This window comes from Pelophylax lessonae (genome assembly GCF_965119305.1).
Source record: "Pelophylax lessonae genome assembly, chromosome: 9".
NCBI lineage: Eukaryota > Metazoa > Chordata > Amphibia > Anura > Ranidae > Pelophylax > Pelophylax lessonae.
The window spans coordinates 33,092,650-33,119,425 of NC_138776.1; the positions used below are offsets into that span (position 1 = coordinate 33,092,650).

Consider the following 26,776-nt stretch of genomic DNA (forward strand, 5'->3'; position numbering starts at 1 on the left):
CTCATAATAATGTCTCGAAGAAATTGACGAGACTACCTTTGTGGTTGAACTTTCCAGCATCATGTCAGTTTTGGGTGGGCTTGCCCTGTGATTTTTTTTCAGAAATTTGGCCTGGGAAGTTCAGTATACATTGCCAAACTGCTCCAATTCCCCCCACTCCCCTTTGTCTATCATGAGGTGATCCTGAACACCGTATAGAGTAGAAAATTGGATTGAGGCACTGAGGACTTTTATGGTACAGTATGAACTCACAACACAAGTATTTTATAAAAAAGGATACAATATTAAAAAAAGGGAAAGGAAAAAAGGAGGGTTATTGTCCACTTAAGGGCAAAAAGACAATGCTGATAAAACAAGGCAAAATTCCTCTAATACAGATTGGATATTGATAAGTGTCCACCCAATTATGGGGGACCTCTAATAGCATGACTCCAATCTCACACTACGTGTTTCGTGGAATGTCCGCTTTTGAATGTAGTCTGGAGCCCTGGGTCGATTGTCTTTTTTTGCCCCTTGGAGATGGATCTGCAGGCTGAAAGGAAGGGTGTAACAATCCTACAAGCTCACCTGAGTCAGAGGACTGCTGGCTGGAGGTAGGAGTGGAGCCCAGTGGCAAGGACCGCAGGCCGGTAGTAGGTGCAGGAAGTCCGGCAGAGGCGTGGTCAGACAATCCGGGTTGGCTACGGTGGTAGCAGTGTTGGATACCGGATGAACACCAGGTAGTACTCTGATGAGGACACAGGTTCACCTGAGGTGTGGAAACTAAGTGCTAGCTGGTTTTCACTAGAGCCCCTGATGGTGGGAATAGACTGCGCTGCAAGCTAACACCAGGTCGCGGTCCCCAGGATCACCAAGGCAGGCAGAGTGCAGGTTCGGTCCGGAGGTGGAGGAGCAGACAAGGGATAACCAGAGAGAAGTCAGACGAGCCAAAGGTCGAGGCGGGCAGCAGTAAGCGTGGTCACACAATCCGGATCGGCAACGGAGGTAGCAGTTCAGTAGGTAGGGACAAAGCAGAAGAGTAGTCGGTAGTCAATTCCTGGTCAGCAGCAGATTTGTGGTAGTAGACAAGAGCAGCAGGTGATGAGAAGCTTGATCAAGGCTCAGGAGCTGAATAATCAGCAAGCTTGAGTGCAAGGGGCTGGACTTATATAGGGAAGTACCAGGTGTGGGGAATCAAGGGTGATGAGAAAGGCTTGGCAAGACTAAGGTTGAAATAATAGGCTTCAGGGAGGAATGTCCAGAGAGGAATGTCCAGAGAGGACTGTCCAGAGAGGACAGTAGCCTAGTAAGCAGGGCTACCACCTGGGATGTGGCTGGTCACAGGCTCGAATCCCGACAAAGGGAGACTGCTTGTCTCTGGACTCCCCCCTTCTCCTCTACCCTTGGACTGGACTACCTCGTTGGAGGCTGCATCTATGGACTAATTATTGCCAATTCTGTGAGTAAAGCCTCTTTATCTGCACCAAGCTAATTCATGGTCCGAAGCCATGAATCATATTCTGCCTAAGCCCAACTTCATGCTCATTCTGCCTCATGTTCTTCAGCTGTGAACCGTGGACTATTTAAGACTGCCTATACTAATGCTACTACTGTTTAGGGAGAGTTGTCCTCTACTAGCAAAATATTTTGTTTGGAGTATCCTACATCACCCTAAATCCCCATTCTAAGTTCTACTGGCAAACAGACTTCAAGAAAAAAAAGAAACCCCTGTTCATTAAGCCAAAGCAGAAGGACCTTTGCTGTGTGCCTGGCCAGCTTGCACTGTTGTTAGAAAGAACCTGTTACACTCAGTGACTCCTTTGGGGGATAGCCCTACATTAATATCTTACATACATGGGCAATGTTTAGAAGTTTGCTAGATGTCATTTAACAATAAATAAAACCACAAGTGTAAAGGCGATCAGTCCAAATTTAAACGGGTTGTAAAGGCAGAAGGCTTTTAATCTTAATGCATTCTATGGCGTTCATCAATGGTAGTAATGTACAGTTGGCTTTGTAATGATCTCTGCAAGCTCCTCCTGTGGATCCAGGCCGATCCCCTCAGTACATGTAAAGCAAGATAGACAGGAGCATGGGGTCTGAATACAATTCTGTATCTTTTTATTTAAAAAAAAAAAAATCAATAGCACACTCACATGTAAGAAGCTTGTGTCCATCATAGTTGAGCAAAGAAACAGAGGAGCACTGGGTTCAGTAATTGATGACAGGAATGGGGAGAGACATCCTGATGCTGGTCGGCTAGAACCCTCTCATACCGCTAACCTGGGGCAGCATTCTTTGCTGCTGTATGCTTTTGTGGCTGAACCATGTAAAATGTCAAATGGGGGAATGGCAACGCGTTTCAAGGAAGTTTCCTCTTTCTCATACCTGCCCCAATCTGTTATGGAGGAACTTATAAGCTAAGGCAGGGGAAAGCAGCTTTGTACTGTAAGATATTATAAACCCGCGCTATGAGTAATATGAAACAACAAAAAGCAGTGGCTGTTCACCCAAAGGGGAAATGGATAAATAAATAAATAATACAGCGCTTGCTAATACATGAATATGTGAATAAATATAAAGTGAACAAAGTGCTAAAAATAAAGTGCTATGTGAATACAATCAATATCTAATCAGAATCTGAAGTGCAAAAATATATAGAGTAACATCAAAAATACATTAATAGTTAAAAAAGAACATTATATGAAGTACAGAATCCAATAAAAAAATTGATAAAAATTACTCAAAAAAGTTCATAGATAGTCCAATAACCAGTGCACTTAGGAGAAATTCAGATTTTGGCCTTTATAAGGTAATTGTAACCATCTATTTCTTTTAATAAACACTTTACTGAGTTTGATAGACTTCACTATGGGAGTTTTTTTTTATTTATTCGTTTTCAAATCTATATGGGATCCATTGCCTGTTGATAAGTCTTCCACTTGTGATGATCATCTTTATTCACCTGCTTGCTTGAGCACATTAGACCATTATAATTTATGGTCCTGCTGATCCGGTAAGAGGCGTGTGTTGGAGGGTGTTGGTGGTGGCGATCCCCTCTTTGGTCTCCGATTGCACTGCACTTTCTTGGAAGAATTGTGACACTATTTTATAGATGATTTTATTCACACTATATTGATTTTTATGCACTATTTTTATTGCACTATTTGATATAAACAATGAATGTGTTATATATTTTTTTGCTTTTACTTCACTTTAGCGCTGCTTTACTTAAAGTGGCTACTTTTGTATTTTCACTGAGCGTGGATTTATTTTGTTTTATTTGATTTACAACGGCATTAGCCTCGTACGTTTATTCACGCTCTTAAATTGATGTCTCCCATACAAAGATCCCTTACTGGATTTGAGAGTTTTCAGAGCAGAGACAATCCATGTACCATCTATTTTTTATGAAATGCTTCTTCAAGGTTTTTATTCCCGGGCCCCAAGCTGCCGAACCAAACAGGAAAAAGAACCCGGGACAGCCATTTCTCTATCCGATTGGATTAAAACCTTGCTGTTAACCCATAAAATCTCATTGTCTGCTAAAATCATATCTCCGTGGTATAAATGTCCTAGTGATCTTCATAATTTTGGTACAACAGATTCTGACAAGTGCTAAGTGCCGGTTCACACTAGTACGACTTGTCAGGCGACTTGGTCAGCCTGGCAAGTCACACACCCTCGCTCCCATAGTGTAGTACAGGAACCGTTTTAATAGGAGTGAAACAAGTCACTCCGACTTAGAAAAAGGGTCCTGTACAACTTCGGGGCGACCTGGAGCGACTTGCATAGACATTCATTTTATGAAGTCCATGCAAGTCGCGTCAAAGTCGCGGTGCACGCGACTTCACAGGTCGCCCCCGAAGTCGTGCCACTGCATTGTGAACCGGCACTAATAGTGTTTATCAGCTGATGGCACTTTTGTCCCATATTGGGGATAACTGTCCCCTTATCATTCCCCTTTGGAACAACATTTTCCAAATCTATAATACAATTATGGACACATAGCTTCAACCTAACGCACGCATCACCCTCCTATTAATCATTTACAGTAAATCTATCCAGAAAGACTTTTTACGCCATATGCTTTCTTACTACTCATACCATCAATGCAAGATACTTCCTCTATGATTGAATGGGTATGTACAGGTAAGGAGATTAAGTCTGTTGAAGAAATTATACACATAGAGGAACAATTTCCATTGTTTTGATTCAGATGGGACTATTTTCTAATTAATACACTCAATGGAGGGTGGCACAGGAGAGAGATGGGCTGTGGAGAGCTCAGGTACGGTAAGGGTTGATACCTAATTTTTGGATATATAGTATATACATATGAGTCTTATTTTATTATTTTATTATTTTTTTTAAATCTAATTGAAGTAAATACATTGTATCTCTTTATTATGTCTTTGAGCTGCCTGGAAGGCTCCACTGGCCTGGAAGGGACAACCATAACGTTAACTACCCCCCCTTTCTTTTTCCTTATTTTTTTTTCTAAACATATACAATCCTATGTGACATGCTGCCAAATGTAGTGACTTTAGAGTATTACCAATTATTCCTTTGCCCAATGAAAGAAAATTGATCCCAACAATTCCTTTGTCATTACTAGACACAATGTATACCTGTGTAGCACCCCCTTTTTTTAATGTTTTTTTTTTGTACATATACATTATGTCGATGATAATGATATGTATTGTGATTTATCTACTAACAGATTGAGTGATGGCACATTACGCATGCCTTAAGCAGCCCTTAGATTATTATTATTTTTTTTTCCATTCAACCACACTTTCTAGGTGGATGGGGGAGTCCTCCCTGCTGAGGTATTGTATTCCCCCATTGAGCGGGGAAAATCTGACAAGCTGGTGGTAAAAAGGCCGATTGGTAGACTGGCCTCTCTACAACCAGCCTGCCCATACCTGGATCAAAATTCAACTGGTCCCTGCTGAACCAGCTGAATTTTGATCCATATTAAGCCAGTTTTAGTTTACCTTGCTTTGTATATTTTGTTGCATGTATCATTTTTTTACTCCTCTAATTTTTAGTAACTTTGAAAAGTCTTTTTTAATAAAAATTGATTATACAGTATAAAAATTCTCTTCTACCAATGGACCTTACCAGCTGCCAAAATTTGGGTTTTTGGATTTATCTCTGCTTTAAACTAAATTGAATTAATCTGGCTTCGGCAATGTTTGCTGGGTACTCGTAGCTGCTCATTGAATACTTCCAATTGAAACCTGAACAGTCTGTAAAGGAAACTGAAAACAAGCACTAGGGACATTGAGGAGCAGCATCAAGCACTAGTTTAGGCAAATGAAGGGAAGCTCAAGGTAGAAAGTCACAGCGAAAGCCATCCAGTCCTGTAGGAGCCTGGGCTTGGCTGTGACCACTGCAATCCATAATCCCACAATGCAGCTCCCATGATGCACTAGTATACACGTAATCCCATATTGGAATAATTAAGTTTCTTCTTCTATATTATAATATAACTGATCATGTTCATCTATCTCTTTGTTTGTGTTTCCCTTCTACCAGCATTTTACATCATATTCCAGACAGAAGATCCCAACCAGTTTGGATATTTCTATAATTACCTCATGTCTATTTTAAGCACCTTTGAGTTTTTCCTGAACGTCATCAACTCCCCCACCAACTATTCTGTGACCCTTCCGTACATGTTCCACATTTTATATTTTTCCTTCGCCATCCTCACCAACCTCCTGATGCTGAATCTGCTGGTCGCTATGGTGGGAGACACTCAATGGAGGGTGGCACAGGAGAGAGATGAGCTGTGGAGAGCTCAGGTACGGTAAGGGTTGATACCCAATCTTTGGACAAACAGTATATACATATGTGTCTTATTTTATTATTTTTTAAAATCTAATTGAAGTGTATTGTACAAGTTAATTCACCATCATAATAAGGACATACACAGAGATGTATAGTAACTAAGTAGAACTACTTCACTACTGTACTTAACCACTTAAGCCCCGGAGGATTTGGCTGCTAAACGACCAGAGGGCATTTTGCGATTCGGCACTGCGTGACTTTAACGGACAATTGCGCGGTCGTGCGACGCTGTACCGAAACGAATTTGGCGTCCTTTTTTTCCCACAAACAGAGCTTTCTTTTGGTGGTATTTGATCACCTGTGCGATTTTTTGATCACGCGCTATAAACAAAAAAAGAGCGTAAATTTTGCAAAAATAGCAATATTTTTCCCTTTTTTTTATATGAAATTCCCCCAAAAAAAAATGTAAAAATCAAAATTTTTTAATATTTTCGGCCAATTTGTTTTATGCTACCTATGTTTGGTAAAAAAAATCGCAAAAAGCGTATTTTGATTGGTTTGCGCAAAAGTTATTGCGTTTACTAACAAAGGGAAAGATTTTTGTCATTTTTGTTGTTTTTTTTTTTAACGCGTAATGGCGGCGATCTGCGATTTTTTTTGCGGTACTGCGACATTGCGGCGGACAGATCGGACCCTTGACTGACATTTTTGACACTTTTGGGGTTACCAGTGACATTTCTACAGTAATCAGTGCTATACATATGCACTGTTACTGTAAAAATGCACTGGTAGTGAAGGGGTTAACTTTATTTGAGAGGGAGGGGCTGTGTGTGTCCCTAGGGGCGTGATTCTAACTGTGATTGGCTGTGGCTTCAACTGTATGAGGAGTGATCAATGGATCTACATAGTAGATCCATGTGATCAGCTCTCATACAGAGAGGAGAATGACAGGCAGCTTGTTTACACAAGCTGCCTGACTATCTCCCTCTCCCCCGCCGATCGCAGAGTGGCCGGCGGCGATCGGGTCCGCCGGTCACGCGCGCGGGGGGGTCCGTGACCACGCGGGAGCGGGAGCGCGCCTCCGGCGGCGCGCGCTCGCTCCCTAAACCCTCACAGGCGAGCGACGTAGACCTACGTCACTTTGCCTGTGAGGGGCTGACCGCCCACGTAGATAGTCGTGCGGCGGTCGGCAAGTGGTTAAGTACGGAAAGGCGGTATCTGTACTTTCCTAGAGTATAATTTTTTCCTCCTACTTCCACTTTTACTTCACTACATTTTTTCGATGATTTCAATACTTCTACTCCGATATTTTTTTTTTGTGCTGCATAGTTACTCGTTACAATTATAAAAATTACCACTGCCAGAACAGTAGATGGCAGGTTTCATGAAGCTCAAAACATGTGTATTATCAGCGCATACGAAAATAAATGCTACTGTATGTATAAATAAAAGCTGCATTTGAAATAATAAAAAACAATATGATGTTCAAACTTTTGACTTCTTTCTTTAATAACTACATAACACAGTACTTGTACTTTTACTTTCAGTACTTGAGTAGCAATTTTTTTTTTTCAAAACTACTGGTACTTTTACTTTCAGTACTTGAGTAGCAAAATTTTTTTAAAAAACTACTTGCAATACTTAAGTACAAAAAATGTTGACTACTTTAGTACTTCTACTCAAGTCACTTTTTGATTGAGCACTTCCACTTCTACTTAAGTCACTTTTTGATCGAGCACTTGTACTTTTACTCAAGTATGGGTTTCGAGTACTTTATACAACTCTGGACATACATGCATTTTGCCTCTCTTTTTATCAGGTTGCTGCAACTGTAGTGATGTTGGAGCGAAAGTTCCCAAGATTCCTCTGGCCTCGATCAGGCGTTTGTGGCACAAAATATGGATTAGGAGACCACTGGTACTTACGGTGAGTTGAATTGCTGTAGTTGACGTTTTCTTTTTAATTCTGCTCTGCAGAGATCTCCTGTATCTGTTTAACTCCACCAAATGCCATATGTATGTCATAGGTCGGTGGTAGCTAGGGGGGTTTTACACACTCCTGGTTGCTACAGATGCCAGGAGTGTGTGTAAATTTCACAAGTCAACTATTTCAGGTAGAAACGATTCAGTTGAAGGGTAAAAAACAAGAAGGCGCAGCCTTATAAGTGTATCTCTTTATTTTTAACACACATGTAATGGATTTCACTCACACAGTGTGGAGATTGGGTTAGCAAAGTTCATTGTCCTCCTCCGGATGTGCCAGATGACAATCCTGTGGATCCTGTAGATGTATCGGGGTCCACTTCCTGCTGAATGCTAGTGAGCTGACAAATGCTTGTCTGTGTATGGTGTTTGCCTTGTGAGTGGGCAGCTCTGAGATTCCAGGAGTGGAGAAAGCCCCGAGATGGGAGGTCCGGAGACGTCTGCACAGTGTGGAGATTGGGCTGTCACAGGAGGAGAGAACAGTGCAACTGTGTGCAGTGGCCAGCCGTGACCAGACTGGAATACAAGCAGGAAGAGAGCGTGACCATCCGGTGTCTATTCGGTCTGACAAAGGAGCTAGGAGGCTCCAAAGCATGTTGCCGCTCACTTCACTGCCCACTGTGTGACATCATAATGGCTACACGCCGGTTGGTCGTGCTCTCTTCCGGCTTGTATTCCAGCCTGGTCATGGCTGACCACTGCACATAGTTGCATCGTTCTCTCCTCCTGTGACAGCCCAATCTCCACACTGTGCAGACATCTCCGGACTTCCCATGTCAGGGCTTACTCCACTCTTTGAGTCTCAGAGCTGCCCACTCACAAGTCTAACACCATACACAGACAAGCATTTGTCAGCTCACTAGGATTCAGCAGGAAGCGGACCCCAATACATCTAGAGTATCCATGGGATTGTCATCTGGCACATCCGGAGGAGGACAGTGAACTTTGCTAGCCCAATCTCCACACTGTGAGAGCGAAATCCATTTTATTACATGTTTTAAGAATAAATAGTGTTTTAAGAATAAACAGATACACTTGGAAGGCTGCGCCTTAGTGTATTTTGAACATTTTCTAATGATAAACTGCTGGCATAACAAATTGGAACTACTGCCATTTTATTCTCCAGCGTCTCTGCTTTCAAAAAATATACACTATTTGGGCGTTTTAACCAATCTTCAAGCCAAATTTTTGTGTGTAATAACAAAATGCAAAAATGGACCTGGCAGCGAAGGGGTTAAGAGAACCAATCAGTTAATCTCAACATTCAGTTTTTAATTATTATATTTGTTCGGACTTCCCCTTGGGAGTCAGGGGTCAAGGGCCACCTCAAGCCTGAGAGTTACTGCCAGGTCAAAAGCCCAATGTACAATCTCCCAGGTACAAAGATGGCATAACAGTATCAAAAAAAGAAAAGAACCTTGTAGCTGTATTGCATTAATTTTAGCAGGGCTAATAATATTTACAAAGTTATGCATTCTATAAGGCTCCCTTCACACTTACTGGTGTTTTTTTTAAGTATTTTTGCAGCATTTTACAGCTTCAGGCATTTTTGTTTAGCCAATACAAAACACTAGGGGGAGGAGAGGAAATTAGGAGTGGAGAGCAGCTCTTTTAGCAGAAAACGAGCGACAAAACGGTTGTAAAATGCTCAAGTCGGGCGTTTCTATTTAAGTTTTCTTGGGACAAAAATGCTTGTAATCTGCCAAAAAAGAAGCTCATGTACTTTTGTTAATGACAGGCATTTTGTTTTAGGCAACAGAACGCTCAGATGTGAACAGGGGCCATTAAAATGAATGAGATTTGGCTTGTTGAGAGTTTTAGAGCTACAAGCTTCAAGCTGAAAATCGCTCAAGCGTGAACGGGGCCTAAGACTGAAGTCAGGCGTTTGACTCAGCAGCAACCCTCATGCTCTCATTCTGAAGGGTAAGACTTGGGCAAGGTACTTGAAACTAAATAATGCCGCTAATATAGATATTTTAACCACTTCCCGCAAACTCAAGTAGATCGACGTGATCTGGAAGAAGTGGTTGTATGGGGGTGATGCCTGCAGCTAGAGGTATCATCCTGGTACCATTTTTTAGTGCCGGTGGTCGGCTTTCAGGTGGTAACGGCCGATGTGGCTCGGGAGCCACTTGGTCGTTACCCCAGCGACTGGGAGGGGACGCCCCCCTCCCGTCGCCTTCCACGGCTCTGCCAGAGTCTCCTGTCCCACCGGGAGACCCGAGCAACCAGCCAGCACCTCCGCCGGCTGGTTGGAGTCCCGAATTAAGCCAGGTTCAGCTTTGATTGTTTCTTCGATTATGTAACCCAGAAGCAACGTTCATGATGTCATGTCCGGGTTACTCGGCGGCTAAAGGCGCCGAATTTAAAAAGTAACAGTATTCAAAAATGCAGTTTTCTGCATTTTTGAATACATTGAAGTGTAGTAGAGGGATCTGGGGTCTTTTAGACCCCGGATCCCTCCATAAAGAGTACCTGTCACTGTCTATTGCTGTCACAAGGGATGTTTACATTGCTTGTGACAGCAATAAAAGTAATCAGATTTTTTTTTTTTTTTAAAACCTGTAATAAAATTCAAAAATTAATAAAATAAATAGGAAAAACCTTTTTTTAAAGCGCCCCCATCGCAGTGAGCTCGCGCACAAAAGAAAAATGTATATGGAAGTCGCGCCCGCAAATGAAAGCGCTGTTCAAACCACACATGTGAGGTATCTCTGCGATCGCCAGAGCGAGAGCAATAATTTAAAAAGAAAGAACTACTCTGTAACTCTAAACTCGTAACCGTTAAAATTTTTTAAAGCTTCGCCTATGGAGATTTTTTTTAACCTAGTTAGTCGCCATTCCGCGGGTGTGCGCAATTTTAAACCGTAATATGTTAGGTATCTATTTACTTGGCGTGACATCATCTTTCACAATATACAAATAAAATTGGGATAACTTTACTGTTTAGTTTTTTTTTTTTTTCCAATTTATCATTTTTCAATGTATCACTCTGCCTTAAAAAAGGGATCCTGCGAGGTTACAAAATGTGAATAAAGGTGAAGATTGTCACTATACCAATGTGTGCTGGTAAAGATCTTTTTTTTTTTTTTGCTATAATTGCATAGTGGCGCCATCCATCAATCCACTACATTACTCTACACAAACTATGGAACTATGGGTGAGCCGGTATGGAGTGCAATGAATACAATACAACTTCTCTGTGGTTTTCTTTATTGTCATGTTTGCGATGCTCTGCCGTTCTCTTTGCAGTCAAACCTTACCCATGTACCTCTGATCATGGACTTGAGAGGATGACACTGTGATGTCACCATGTTGTGTCCATAATATTTTTCTCCCTATGTTAAGCTTTTTGAAAGCCATTGTTAGAAGAATAGATAGAGTCTTTGGGTGCCACTCCAAATGTTGTCTGTACATCTTTGCATGCATCCACACATTATAACTGTGGTTGGGCATTTTTTTCCTGTTTGTGAGTTTTTCATTACTCAGTCCAGTGGAAGTATTCTGCAGTCTTTATATCTATGAGTATTATAGGAAATCCCCCCCCCCCTCTTTATATTTATTGAGGGAGTGATTGTGAAAGTTTTGTTCCCCCATGGAAAAAAATTGATACCATGAGTTTCTGCACTCACTATCCCTAAACATACATTCTATACACCATTAATTAAAAAGTGATTGCTTAACCACTTTACCACCAGAGGATTTTGCTGTCTTACGTCTGGGCCACTTTTTGCGATTCGGCACTGTGCGAATTTAACTGACAATTGCGTGGTCATGCAACCCCTTACCCAAATGAAATTTACGTCCTTTTTTCCTCACAAACAGAGCTTTGGTTTGGTGGTATTCGATCATCTCTGCGATTTTTATTTTTTGCGATATTAATAAAAAAATCGACAATTTTGAAAAAATAACAATATTTTTCTACTTTGACAGTTAAAAAATATCCAATATATTAAATTTTTGTCATATATTTAGGCCAAAATGTATTTAGCTACATGTCTTTGACAAAAAAATTCTCAATGAGTATATTTTTAACCGCTTTAAGACCGGAAGATTTTACCCCATTCCTGACCAGGCCATATTTTGTGATTCGGCACTGCGTTATTTTAACGGACAATTGCGCGGTCGTGGGACGCTGTACCCAAATTAAATTTACGTCCTTTTTTTCCCACAAATAGAGCTTTCTTTTGGTGGTATTTGATCACCTGTGCGATTTTTACTTTTTGCGCTATAAACAAAAAAAGAGCAACAATTTTGGAAAAATAACAATATTCACATTTTTTTATATGAAATTCCCCCCCAAAAAATGTAAAAATCTAAATATTTTAACATTTTAGGCCAATTTGTTTGCTACTACATATTTTTGGTAAAAAAAATCGCAATAAGCGTATTTTGATTGGTTTGCGCAAAAGTTATCGCAGCTAATTTTGTAATTTTTATTAATAAAACATAAAAGTGTAGCGCTAAAAGTATTGATGATCACAAAAATGATGAATAGTGTCCAAATGAATGGAAAACTAATAATCACAATAATGTGTATAAAAGAAAAAAAGTGTAAAAGTGTCCAAATGAATGAGTCCCAAAAAAAAGATGTGAAGTAAAATCATAAATCCACATGCACAATATTCCAAGGGGGGATTCAACCCGTGACACCAAGGGTATGTGAAGGAAAGGAACACCTCAGTGATGGGATATGATAAGCAGCTTACCAGATTTCCATGGCTGCTCAACTTAATGAGTCAGCCTCTCCCAGCTATTGATCAAGACCACTGAAGATTTGATGTTACGTGGATACTTTATCGATTCAAATAGACCACCTCTCAAGATGCGTGAAAAAGGATCAGTGTAGGATTGGCACTCCTCAGTATTTTTCATCAAGCATAAATGAATATGTAAGGAAAAAGAAAGCGAGGCCCATAGCGTGATCCCGTTTAAAAATTATATTCTTATTTATTAAAAAAATATTACTCACAATGTGTCATGAATAGACAGGCATATCAAATCGCTAGAACAAGGGATGAAGGTGCGGCGTCCCGCGAACAGTCCCAAGTAGCAAGAATGGTGAAGGCCGGCTAATTTCCAGGGGGCGTGTGGACGTTGCGTCTGGAGTTGCCAACGTTTTGTCTCAATAGACTTCGTCTGGGCATGACCCCAGACGCAACTAACACGCCTAAGTACCCCCGCGTCTCCGCTTACTGGCCGCGAGGTCCGCCGCAGCATATCCGCAATTTGCAATGGCGACGAACGTCTACCAATCCGCGATCGGCGGAAGTGACGTTCGTCAGCCAATCAAATGCAATTGGCAATAACGGCGAACGTCTGCCAATCCGCGATCAGCGGAAGTGACGTTCGTCAGCCAATCAGATGCCGGCGGAAGTGACGCTCGTCACCTCCGGCGGGAGTAGCATGATGACATACACCGGCGGAAGTCACATGACCAGGCAGCGGAGGAAGTAAACAATATATGGCACATCGCTCCTCCCATTGCTGGTAATGACAAAGGGAGTGAGCATTTAAAACAACATTGTATGAGGGATCTCCTCTTTAATGCCCAATTATATTCGCATAATTTGTGAACCAACTTATAAAGAGAATATGTTTCATGAATATCCTCCATTAAAGAGCAACTCAAATGTTGGTTTCTATTAAAATAGAACAACCTAAATGAGCGATACTAGCAATACCCAGGATAGGGAGTCCGCTCATTGGTTGTTCATAAAAAGCAGGACAGCGGGAATTGTGTACAATATTATAAAATAACAAGCATAAAGGAATTTATAAGATTACAATAAATTTAGACAATCTCATAATAAATGATTATAATGAGATTTTAAGGCAATGCGTCTATTTCATCTGGCTGGATAATAAATATAGAAAATGCCATCTAGTGGCCAAAATAGTGTAACATTTAAACACCTGTAAAATATATGTGAACCACTAAAAACGTGTAAAAAAAGTTTGAAAACTTTAAAATAGAAATATTAGTAGTGTTAATAATAATGAAAACATATATGTGAGTAACCCCATATACTGGAAAAAATGTGAATATGAAAAAGATCAGTGACGATCCCACACAAAACGTATAAAGTGCTAAGCAAAAAAAAATAGCCAATGACGGCCATATCTAAATAGATAAAGTGCTAATTTGTAAAAAATATGCAGCAAGATGTGTATCACAACAAGTGTAACTCATAGACGCATTACCACAAAGATCTCACAACGATAAATTCCATACATAAAAACATGAAAAATTAAACGAATTTAAAAAGATAAAATGTGTTAAAATCAACTATTATTAATAAAATCATTTACATCCCATTCCACATTTAACCCATAGGGAGTATAAGTTTTAAGGATGTAGATCCAGCGAGTCTCCATTTTTGATATTTTTCGTCTTGCATTGGATCCCCTCCAATGAGGTGAAAACTTATCAATCCCTATAAATAATGTATTTTTAGGGTTATTGTGATGACACTGGTCATAGTGTTTTGATACACTGTGGCCTGGGAAGCCCTTCCTAATATTGCCTGCATGTTCTCCCAGCCTAACTTGCAATTTCCTCGTCGCGCGGCCCACGTATTGTTGCCCGCACTTGCATTGAAGCATATATACAACATTAGTGGACGAGCAGGTAATAAGTGAATCAATCTTGTACTCTCGTCCGGTTGCAGAGGATATAAATTTCTCAACTTTCCTTCCCTTGAAGGAGTTGAGAGCACAAATTTTGCATCTACGGCATGGATAAAAGCCTTTAAAATCGCCAAAGAAGGTAGGTTGGATAGGTCTTTCGATAACATTTTGGGCTATTTTGTGTCTCAAGGAAGGCACCCCCCTAAAGATGATTTTGGGATGTTCAGATAGCATAGGGCCCAGAATCCGGTCATTTTTTAAAACCGGCCAATGTTTTTTAATAATTTTCTTAATCAGAAAATGTTGGGTCGAATAGGAAGTAACAAACGAGTTCTTGAAACCTTCATTATCATTTCCCTTCAGTTTTGGGCATAATAGAGACGACCTATCTACGGCTACTGTATCTTTAATGGTGGCATCCAATTGATTGGCATCGTACCCTTTTTCTATGAACTTAGCCTTAAGGGTGTTGGCCTGTAGTAGGAAGTCCTCCTGTCGGGTACAGTTTCTGCGTAACCGCAGAAACTGGCCTTTTGGGACGGCATTAAGCCATGATTGATGGTGGCAGCTGTCACGTGGAATGAAGCTGTTCCGGTCTGTTTTCTTGAAATGAGTGGTGGTTATAATTTTGTCACCCTGTACCACCAAATTCAAATCAAGAAAAGTAATGTCAGTAGAGCTGCTGGTATGATCCAGTTTAATGCCTCTGTTGTTGACATTTAAACCAGAAATAAAGGAGTCAAGCGAAGGGACGCTGCCATCCCATAGGAGGAGGAAGTCGTCGATGTACCTCCGCGACAGAATTAACTGCGGCGGACGGTTGGTAAGGACGACATCCTCCTCCCACTTGGCCATAAATAGATTGGCCAAGCTGGGGGCAAATTTGGCCCCCATCGCGACTCCCCTATTCTGTAAATAGAAGGTGTTGTCGAACCAAAAGAGATTGTGTGACATAGTGAATTTAATCATGTCTATTACAAAACTCTTTTGTTCCTGAAGCAAAGGGCTCCAAAGATCTAAGTAGTATTTTACAGTTTCTAGTCCCTGTTCATGGTCTATTACGGTGTACAGCGACGCTACGTCGGCTGTAGCCATAATGTACTCTTCTTTCCAGGAGACCTCTTGTAGAATATTTAGGACGTGAGTAGTGTCCTTGAGGTAAGATGGAATTTGCTTAACTAAGGGCTGCAAGAACTCATCCGCATATTTGCCAATCCGGGAGCACAGGGAATCGATCCCGCTAATTATGGGGCGTCCTGGGGGCTTTACGGGATTCTTGTGTACCTTAGGTAAAAAATAAATAACGGGCAAACGAGGGGCTGAGGGGATTAAAAATAATTTCTCCTTTTTACTTAAAATTCCCTCCTCATGTGCTTTGTTCACCAAAGATTGTAATTCTTTTTTATATCTCAAGGTAGGGTTAGAGGCAAGGACCTTATAGGTGTCTCTATCATTTAAGATATTTCTCATCTCCGATACATAGTCATCTTTGTCCAAAACGACTATAGCGCCCCCCTTGTCGGCGGGGCGGATAACAATATCTTTATTGTTACAAAGGGTTTGAAGTCCTATATGGAATTGATCCCTATTCGGAGGTCTTTTTACTCTGATATTCTCTATATCTTTAGAGACCAGGTCTTTGAAGACCTGGACTGAGGGGGCAATTTTGCCAGGGGTATTGAACAAGGAAGCATTGGCCAAGGATGTATGAACATACCTATGGTCAGTATTATTTAAAGTGCGGGTAGGGTTGGAAATAATATATCTCTGTATGTTCAGTTTCCTGACATATTTTTGCACGTCCATAAAGACGCCAAATTTATTTAGCGCCGTAATAGACCATGAACAGGGACTAGAAGCTGTAAAATACTACTTAGATCTTTGGAGCCCTTTGCTTCAGGAACAAAAGAGTTTTGTAATAGACATGATTAAATTCGCTATGTCACACAATCTCTTTTGGTTCGACAACACCTTCTATTTACAGAATAGGGGAGTCGCGATGGGGGCCAAATTTTCCCCCAGCTTGGCCAATCTATTCATGGCCAAGTGGGAGGAGGATGTCGTCCTTACCAACCATCCACCGCAGTTAATTCTGTCGCGGAGGTACATCGACGACATCCTCCTCCTATGGGATGGCAGCGTCCCTTCGCTTGACTCCTTTATTTCTGGTTTAAATGTCAACAACAGAGGCATTAAACTGGATCATACCAGCAGCTCTACTGACATTACTTTTCTTGATTTGAATTTGGTGGTACAGGGTGACAAAATTATAACCACCACTCATTTCAAGAAAACAGACCGGAACAGCTTCATTCCACGTGACAGCTGCCACCATCAATCATGGCTTAATGCCGTCCCAAAAGGCCAGTTTCTGCGGTTACGCAGAAACTGTACCCGACAGGAGGACTTCCTACTACAGGCCAACACCCTTAAGGCTAAGTTCATAGAAAAAGGGTACGATGCCAATCAATTGGATGCCACCATTAAAGATACAGTAGCCGTAGATAGGTCGTCTCTATTACGCCCAAAACTGAAGGGAAATGATAATGAAGGTTTCAAGAACTCGTTTGTTACTTCCTATTCGACCCAACATTTTCTGATTAAGAAAATTATTAAAAAACATTGGCCGGTTTTAAAAAATGACCGGATTCTGGGCCCTATGCTATCTGAACATCCCAAAATCATCTTTAGGGGGGTGCCTTCCTTGAGACACAAAATAGCCCAAAATGTTATCGAAAGACCTATCCAACCTACCTTCTTTGGCGATTTTAAAGGCTTTTATCCATGCCGTAGATGCAAAATTTGTGCTCTCAACTCCTTCAAGGGAAGGAAAGTTGAGAAATTTATATCCTCTGCAACCGGACGAGAGTACAAGATTGATTCACTTATTACCTGCTCGTCCACTAATGTTGTATATATGCTTCAATGCAAGTGCGGGCAACAATACGTGGGCCGCACGACGAGGAAATTGCAAGTTAGGCTGGGAGAACATGCAGGCAATATTAGGAAGGGCTTCCCAGGCCACAGTGTATCAAAACACTATGACCAGTGTCATCACAATAACCCTAAAAATACATTATTTATAGGGATTGATAAGTTTTCACCTCATTGGAGGGGATCCAATGCAAGACGAGAAATATCAAAAATGGAGACTCGCTGGATCTACATCCTTAAAACTTATACTCCCTATGGGTTAAATGTAGAATGGGATGTAAATGCTTTTATTAATAATAGTTGATTTTAACACATTTTATCTTTTTAAATTCGTTTAATTTTTCATGTTTTTATGTATGGAATTTATCGTTGTGAGATCTTTGTGGTAATGCGTCTATGAGTTACACTTGTTGTGATACACATCTTGCTGCATATTTTTTACAAATTAGCACTTTATCTATTTAGATATGGCCGTCATTGGCTAATTTTTTTTGCTTAGCACTTTATACGTTTTGTGTGGGATCGTCACTGATCTTTTTCATATTCACATTTTTTCCAGTATATGGGGTTACTCACATATATGTTTTCATTATTATTAACACTACTAATATTTCTATTTTAAAGTTTTCAAACTTTTTTTTACACGTTTTTAGTGGTTCACATATATTTTACAGGTGTTTAAATGTTACACTATTTTGGCCACTAGATGGCATTTTCTATATTTATTATCCAGCCAGATGAAATAGACGCATTGCCTTAAAATCTCATTATAATCATTTATTATGAGATTGTCTAAATTTATTGTAATCTTATAAATTCCTTTATGCTTGTTATTTTATAATATTGTACACAATTCCCGCTGTCCTGCTTTTTATGAACAACCAATGAGCGGACTCCCTATCCTGGGTATTGCTAGTATCGCTCATTTAGGTTGTTCTATTTTAATAGAAACCAACATTTGAGTTGCTCTTTAATGGAGGATATTCATGAAACATATTCTCTTTATAAGTTGGTTCACAAATTATGCGAAGATAATTGGGCATTAAAGATGAGATCCCTCATACAATGTTGTTTTAAATGCTCACTCCCTTTGTCATTACCGGCAATGGGAGGAGCGATGTGCCATATATTGTTTACTTCCTCCGCTGCCTGGTCATGTGACTTCCGCCGGTGTATGTCATCATGCTACTCCCGCCGGAGGTGACGAGCGTCACTTCCGCCGGCATCTGATTGGCTGACGAACGTCACTTCCGCTGATCGCGGATTGGCAGACGTTCGCCGTTATTGCCAATTGCATTTGATTGGCTGACGAACGTCACTTCCGCCGATCGCGGATTGGTAGACGTTCGTCGCCATTGCAAATTGCGGATATGCTGCGGCGGACCTCGCGGCCAGTAAGTGGAGATGCGGGGGTACTTAGACGTGTGAGTTGCGTCTGGGGTCACGCCCAGACAAAGTCTATTGAGACGAAACGTTGGCGACTCCAGACGCAACATCCACACGCCCCCTGGAAATTAGCAGGCCTTCACCATTCTTGCTACTTGGGACTGTTCGCGGGACGCCGCACCTTCATCCCTTGTTCTAGCGATTTGATATGCCTGTCTATTCATGAAACATTGAGTAATATTTTTTTAATAAATAAGAATATAATTTTTAAACGGGATCACGCTATGGGCCTCGCTTTCTTTTTCCTTACATATTCATTTATGCTTGATGAAAAATACTGAGGAGTGCCAATCCTACACTGATCCTTTTTCACGCATCTTGAGAGGTGGTCTATTTGAATCGATAAAGTATCCACGTAACATCAGATCTTCAGTGGTCTTGATCAATAGCTGGGAGAGGCTGACTCATTAAGTTGAGCAGCCATGGAAATCTGGTAAGCTGCTTATCATTTCCCATCACTGAGGTGTTCCTTTCCTTCACATACCCTTGGTGTCACGAGTTGAATCCCCCCTTGGAATATTGTGCATGTGGATTTATGATTTTACTTCACATCTTTTTTTTGGGACTCATTCATTTGGACACTTTTACACTTTTTTTCTTTTATACATATTATTGTGATTATTAGTTTTCCATTCATTTGGACACTATTCATCATTTTTGTGATCATCAATACTTTTAGCGCTACACTTTTATGTTTTATTGTTAATTTGAGTCACTGTTGGTTGATTTTGTGTTGGCTGCTGACATTTATCTATCATTCATTCATCATATTAGCGCGGAATTTTTTTATTTTATATGTAATTTTTATTGTTTTTTTTTTTAACTAGTAATGGCGGCGATCAGCGATTTTTTTTGCGGGACTGCGACATTGCGGCGGATAGATCGGACCCTTGACTGACATTTTTGACACTTTTGGGGGTACCAGTGACATTACTACAGTAATCAGTGCTATAAATATGCACTGTTACTTTAAAAATGGCACTGGCAGGGAAGGGGTTAACTTTTATTGGTGATCAAGGGGTTAATGTATGCCTGGTGCTTACTAACGTGTGCGGGGGGAGGGGACTATGTGACACAGGGACAGATCGCAGGTTCAGCTATGCTGAATCCTGCAATCTGACCCTGCCTGTCAGTTAGGAGATCCACACTCGATCACCGCCGCTCCTCCCCTGGCCCGATTCCTGCTGTGATTGAAAACAGCGGGAGCGATCCTCCGGCGGCGCGCGAGCGCCGCCGAGAGACGGGAATGTCTGGCGACGTAGGTCTATGTCGCCAGACGATAACGAGCCACTGTGCCGCAGTAGCAGCACAGTGAGCAGAGGTAAAGTGGTTAATAGGTATGAGTATGGGTAGGTTTTAGAACACTTCTCACAGATGTTACACGTGTAGACAAAAACACCTTAAAACCTTCACCTCTGGATAAAGAAGGTAGGTAACTGAAGAAATGAAAATAATTATTGTATAATTACTTTAGAAAATATTTCCCCAAAAAGCACACCAACCTAATCTTCTTGTACTACAGGGTAGTGGTAAGAAAGGACCTTAGTCAGCAGAAGATCCATCGTTATGTCAAAGCTTTTCAAGATCAACAAGTAAACAATCACTCGAAAAAGGAAACACTGAATGACTTAAAGGAAGGCCAAACTGTAAAGCCAAATCTGACCAAATTTGTGGTTACTGGGGCAAAAGAACCACCAACAACCTCATATGAGCAACTAAAGACTTCTAAAGCACCAAGTAGGTTTCTTCATGAGGACTCAGGCGGGGCACAAAGTGCTTCACAAATGGCTCCCTTGGACATACCACAATTATGCGTGGAACCATCTAGGTCAGAGCTTCAATCTTTAGAACGTGAAGTGCCAGTGGATAGGAAGGCCAGTGGACATGGCTGGGAAATCCTAAGGTCAATTCCATTACAACAATTACAAGTAGAAACCGCTCAGGCCATCCACAGTGAGGAGGAGGAGGTAATACTTTTTATCTAATGTGGGGGTTTCACTCAAATGTGGTGCTTTTCATCAACTTTGGTCCAGCCAGGGAAGTACATTTTCAGGGCTTGTAGCCACTTCTATCTACCTTCACAGGGGTTTTCAGTATCACCTTGACAGAACATACATTTTTAGCCTCCTGGCTATCACAACTCTTGCAACCTTGGGTTGCACAGGTTCCTGCCTAGTTACAAGCAGACTCTTAACATTGGATGCAGGCCACAGCCTGCACCAATATGGTCACCTCTCCTTGAGGTCAGGGTAAACACTCTCCTAGTGTCTCACTACACACCTGCTACTCCTACAGTAAAAGGAAAGGGAAGCCGCTCAGGTGAGACTAAGTAGACCGGTGCTGGTCAGATCCGCCATCCAGAACTAGCACAAACGAAGAAAATTGGACTGCACTCGGACAAATATGAAATCAAAGGTGTATTTTATTCCTCATAAACAAATCCATACAAACAGTGCCTTGAGAGACATGCCAGGTTGACGCGTTTCACAATATAGATAATCGCTTACTCATAACCACGCTTTGGTTCTGAGTAAGCGATTATCTATATCGTGAAACGCGTCAACCTGGCATGTCTCTCAATGCACTGTCTGTATGGATTCGTTTATGAGGCATAAAAGACACCTTTGATTTCATATTTGTCTGAATGCAGTCCAATTTTCTTCTTTGTGCTGCTCCTGCAGTAGCTTGTCTCCAGAGTAGGAACCTGCCATCTAAAAATGATGTGCACATCCGCACCATCGGGCTGCTGGTCTCCAGTTTCCATGGTCAGTGGTCAGGCTCAGAGGCCAGTAGCTATAGCAGTAGAAAGGCTCCCACTCACCAGCTAAATAAGTATACAAAGGGGTCACTGTAGCGGATGGCCCATGCTCACCCAAGGTGCAGGGTTCTAAGCACTAGCCGGTATTTAGCAGAGCTCCTGATATGTTTTTGCTGGATGTAAGTACCAGGTCGCGATCCCCAGAAGCACACACCAGGAGGTGGGCAATTTGGGGTCCTAGAACAGATATAGATGGTAGGGATCAAGCAGAAGCGTAGCCACTAAACAAGCTAAAGGTTGGTAACTAGTGATTTCAGGTTGGCATCAAGTAGAATCGTAGTCAAGGAACAAGCCAAAGGTTGGTAATGAGTCGTAGCAAAGATACGGACAGCAGCAGAAGTGACAAGAGTGAGATATTGGCTGGAGAGAGCACAATAACCTGACAAACAGGAAGTGCAGAGACATGGCTTGAATCAAAAAGTTAATGGTAGGAGCAAAATATTTAAGATTCACAAGAAACAAGGCAAGATTGTCCTAAGATCAGTTAGGAAGTTGACCAACACATCGGGGGGCACAGTGAGAAGAGCTGCAGCCAGGCACCACACAGCTCAAAAGGTTAAAACCCAGACCCCGAGACCAGTAAGATGTGGACACAGGGTTAGAGGCATCAACCTTCTCAAGACATTGCAAAGCCTCTGAAATCCAGAACCAAATCCAGGAATTACCGATCCTGGAGAAACCTGCAAAACAAGTTTTAACCAACTCAGAATAGACCTCCTCAACCTGCACCATTGAGAACCCTGTGTGACACATGCCCCTTCAGACACTTTAACAAGACCCTGTCATAATAAGAACTGTAATCATTCACTGAGGCAAGAGCCTCAATTATGAATGAAGAAGAGATATTTATTCTTGAAAACCTTAACGCAGTGAGTTGACTTTTGCTTTTCTTATAAAATTTATGTCAATCTTCTGCCAGTATTATAGTCATTCTTGAGTAGAGGATGTGGACATTGAAAACTTTAGAGGAGATGCCACAGATCAAGAAACTTTTCATTGCACAATAAGTTACCTTGTTTTATATCCTGATGATCTATAACTGCCATAAATGATATGAAGCTTTAACATAAAGACATTGGGATTGATTTACTAAAGGCAAATATACTGTTCACTGCAAGTGCAGTTGCTCCAGAGCTTAGTAAATGAGGTAAAGCATCACTTTGCAAAAAGTACCCAATCACATACAAGGAAAATAGAAAACAGCATTTTTGCTTGCACATGATTGGATAATAGAAACCAGCACAGCTTAACCTCAGTCTTAGAGCAACTCCACTTGCAGTGTACAGTATATTTGCCTTTAGGCTACGTTCACATCTTGGCGTTGCTATTTTATAGGCGTTTTTCAGGCGTTTTGCAGGTGTTTTTACAAGCGTTTCTAAGCGTTTTACAGGCGTTTTTATTGGAGTTTTTTTACAGGCGTTTTTGTGTAGTATAGGTGACCAATGAAAAGCAGTGTGTTTTTTTACAACATGTGCATAAGGAACCTCCCAGAGACCTCCTCCTCTGCATTGGACCTCCCAGGGACCTCCTCCTCTGCATTGGACCTCCCAGGGACCTCCTCCTCTGCATTGAACCTCCCATGGACCTCGCCCTCTGCATTGGACCTCCCCGGGACCTCCTCTTCTGCATTTTGTGGTGTTCTCCCCCCACATACATGCTGTTGCACAGATGCAGACATGACATCAGACAAGGCAAGGCATGCAGAACACATTGAAAACTTACCTTTGTCATGCTGCTGTTTCTTATTCGTTGTAGACCACCCTGCAATAACTTTGGCAGCAATTTCTTCCCATGCCCTCTGTCTCTTTGTACGGTTCTTGTAGTGAACATTCTTGATATCATAGAGACATTGATATGTCCTGATAAGTGCTATAAAAGCTTCTGCTTCCAAGAGAAAACTGCTGTCCTCCGTGTTGCAGAACATGTGCTACAGCAGAGGTGTGACAAGGGGTGGAGAGCTGGGTGGAGAGCTGGGTGGAGAGTTGTGCTGTTTGAGCAGATCAGGAGCAACAAAACGCCTGTAAAACGCCTGTAAAACGCTCTATACCACTTTTCCAGGGTTTGCATTGATGTCTATGGGGCGAAAACGCCTGTAATCTGCCCAAAAAGAAGCTCATGTACTTTTTTGAGCATTGGGCGTTTTGCTCAAGGCGTCGGAACGCTCAGATGTGAACAGGGGCATTGAAATGAATAGGATTTGTCTTGTTGGGCGTTTTGTGAGCTGATCATAGAGCAGAAAAACGCCCCAAAACGCCTACATGTGAACGTAGCCTTAGTAAATTAACCTCCCAGTCTTTATGTCTTATGTGTTAGCATATGTGTAACAGGACTTGTTTATGATTACCTTAAAAATTGATTAACCATGTTTTAGGCTGAAAATCTGCCAGAGACGATGAAACTGAGCAAAGTATAAATGTATGGAACCTTGTACTGCAGACTGTAAAAATCCCTACTAATGCACTATACAAAATATATTTATTAATCAAATATTTTCAAGAGTATACTCTATACTATACTGCTATATTAGAACCCCAAAATTTACACCATACTCTATATAATCAATAAAAAAATATACTATTTTACAGGCTGTTGTGTACTAGGTCATTATTTTCCACATACATAATTATAACTCCGGTCGGTCACCAGCAGTTGGCACTAATAGCCAACAAGTCAGTTGAATGGAAAAGCTGTTGAGGTATGCTGGACCTTGGGAGGCTATCAACCCTCTGAAAACATAGAGACCATCATTTCTGAAGTTTTAGCACATAAACTTCAATGGCATCCCAGTCTTAGTCCGTAGGGTTCAGTATTGAGTTTGCCCACCCTTTGCACATATAACAGCTTCAGCTCTTCTGGGAAGGCTGTCCACAAGGTTTAGGAGCGTGTCTATGGAATCCCCCTTCCTGCATGCCCTTGCGAAGCGCCGGCAGCGCTCTCTGTGATCGCTGAGTCTGAAGAACTCAGCTGATCACAGATCGGGGTAAAGGGCCAATCGTAGTGGCCCTTTACCACGTGATCAGCTGTGTCCAATGACAGCTGATCACGGATGCCAACACAAGCCGAAGAAAGTCCATAACTGGCTTGTGTTAAGGGGGCATCGGTACTGATAATCAGGGAACTGATTATTAGTGTCCTGAGTATCAGTGCAGTCCCACCAGTGCTGCCAATCAGTGTCCATCAGTGCTGCCAATCAATGCCTCCTCATCAGTGTCACCTATCAGTGCTGCCTATCAGTGCCTCCTCATCAGTGTCACCTATCAGTGATTCCTATCAGTACCGCCTATCAGTGCCACCTATCAGTGCCCATCAGTGCCACCTATCATTGCCACTTAACAATGCAGCCTCATCAGTGCCCACCGGTCCCCTTCATCAGTGCCCATCAGTGCAACCTATCAGTGCCCGTCAGCGCAGCCTATAAGTGCCCATCACTGCAGCCTCATTAGTGCACTTCAGTGAAGGGAAAAATTACCTGTTTGCTAAATTTTATAACAGACTATGAAAAAAAAAAAAATGTTTTTTTTCAAAATTTTCAGTCTTTTCGTTTAGCAAAAAAAAAAAAAACAACCCAGTGGCGATTAAATACCACCAACAGAAAGCTCTATTTGTGTGAAAAAAAAGTATACAAATTTTGTTTTAGTACAGTGTTGCATGACCCCGCAATTGTCATTCACAGTGTGACAGCGCTAACAGCTGAAAATTGGCCTGGGCAGGAAGGGGATGAAAGTGCCCGGTAGGTAAGTGGTTAAAAGGACATTTTTAAAACTTTTCAGGAAGGGACAACTTTTGAACTAAGAATGATAGTTTCTATTTGATACAAAAGATAAAGGCCTAAACTTAGCCTTGGGTTTTCCAACAGTTTTTACGACCCCCTCTGTAACTGTTACTCCAATAAATATTCAGACCTCAACTCTATCACTCTGCCCTCTAAGTTCTAGAACCCCCCCAGCAGTTCTAGAAGCCAGGGGAGACAACAGAGCCTCCGTCCTTGGAGGTTTGCCAAACTAACTCTAAACGAATGATACCCCGACTCTTCTGCCTACTGAGGAGTCCAACTAATTTTGCCTACTGTGCATACAGAGGGTGCTACATAAGGAGAAGAGACTAGATATGTAGAAGTCTGAAAAAATATGATAAAAAGTACTTTGATCTTCAAAAATAGTACATCTGTCTCAGCAAGATACATGTGTGTATAATTACATATCAGATACTGTCCATGTTTGCACGGCAACTAGTGCAAGCATCAAACTCAGACAAGGAGGCAAGAGGGGGTAAGCCAAAGTGAGGACAACAAGGAAATCCCACCTGCAGTCCTGTGGTCTAATAATAAAGAGTATCAAATAAAAATTGGTAAGTACTTTGTATAAGCTAATATGGCTTCCAAGCTGAATCCACAATACGACTAGTCACAACATTAATGCCCCACATGGGTAACTTACTTGTCCTTTGGAAAAATATAAGGGAATGTTTCCAGAAGCAAATAAGACCAGATGATAGAGTAGGTAGCACAAATGCATCACATACCCCAACACCACAGATAAAGTAGGCACCCCTGCAACTATAAAAGTACCACTAGATGGCAACCCAGTATTTGAAACATATATACGAGATTGTATTATCATTGAGTAAAAAAAACGGGGGCTTACGCATGTTTAGGTTGAAAAAGACTATAGTCATCACTGTTATTCATGTGCAGCTCTTTTCGTTCTGAATAAATATTCAGACAAATATTTCGTTATTCGGAGATTCGGATATATCTGAATCCTCAAATTACAGTACAAACGAATTTTACAGAATTCTCCAAATAACGAAATGAACTTTGTCACAACATTAATGCCCCACATGGGTAACTAATGTTTCCAGAAGCAAATAAGACCAGATGATAAAGTAGGTACAGTAAACCCCCCTCCATTGCGGGGGTTACGCTCCGGACCCAGCCGCGAAAAGTGAAATTCCGCGAAATAGAAAAACCCTATTAAAATGCATTGTAGGCATGTTTATTTTACTGTCACTGTACGTGTAAAAGCATTTTAAGGTCTTTAAAAACACTTTTAAAACAATAGAAACTCATTTAAACACATAAAAGATACTAAGAGACATAGCAAGAGCTATGGAAAACACAAAAATATTTCATTTTTAATGATTTATATAGTAAAATAACATTACAAAAAAAGAACGCAAATTACCGGGA

General features: G+C 41.3%; 1 protein-coding gene across 1 annotated transcript in view; it reads left to right on the forward strand.

Moving 5' to 3' along the window:
- The window catches only part of LOC309563291 (transient receptor potential cation channel subfamily V member 6-like), a gene marked incomplete at both ends in the record, with an annotated part of 90,615 nt that overhangs the window by 50,960 nt on the left and 12,879 nt on the right, over window positions 1-26,776 (forward strand). Inside the window, 3 exons of the mRNA XM_082267695.1 lie at window positions 5,524-5,792; window positions 7,598-7,704; window positions 20,293-20,737. Coding sequence (XP_082123821.1) covers window positions 5,524-5,792; window positions 7,598-7,704; window positions 20,293-20,737 — 821 coding nt within the window. The remainder of the gene's footprint in view (window positions 1-5,523; window positions 5,793-7,597; window positions 7,705-20,292; window positions 20,738-26,776) is intronic.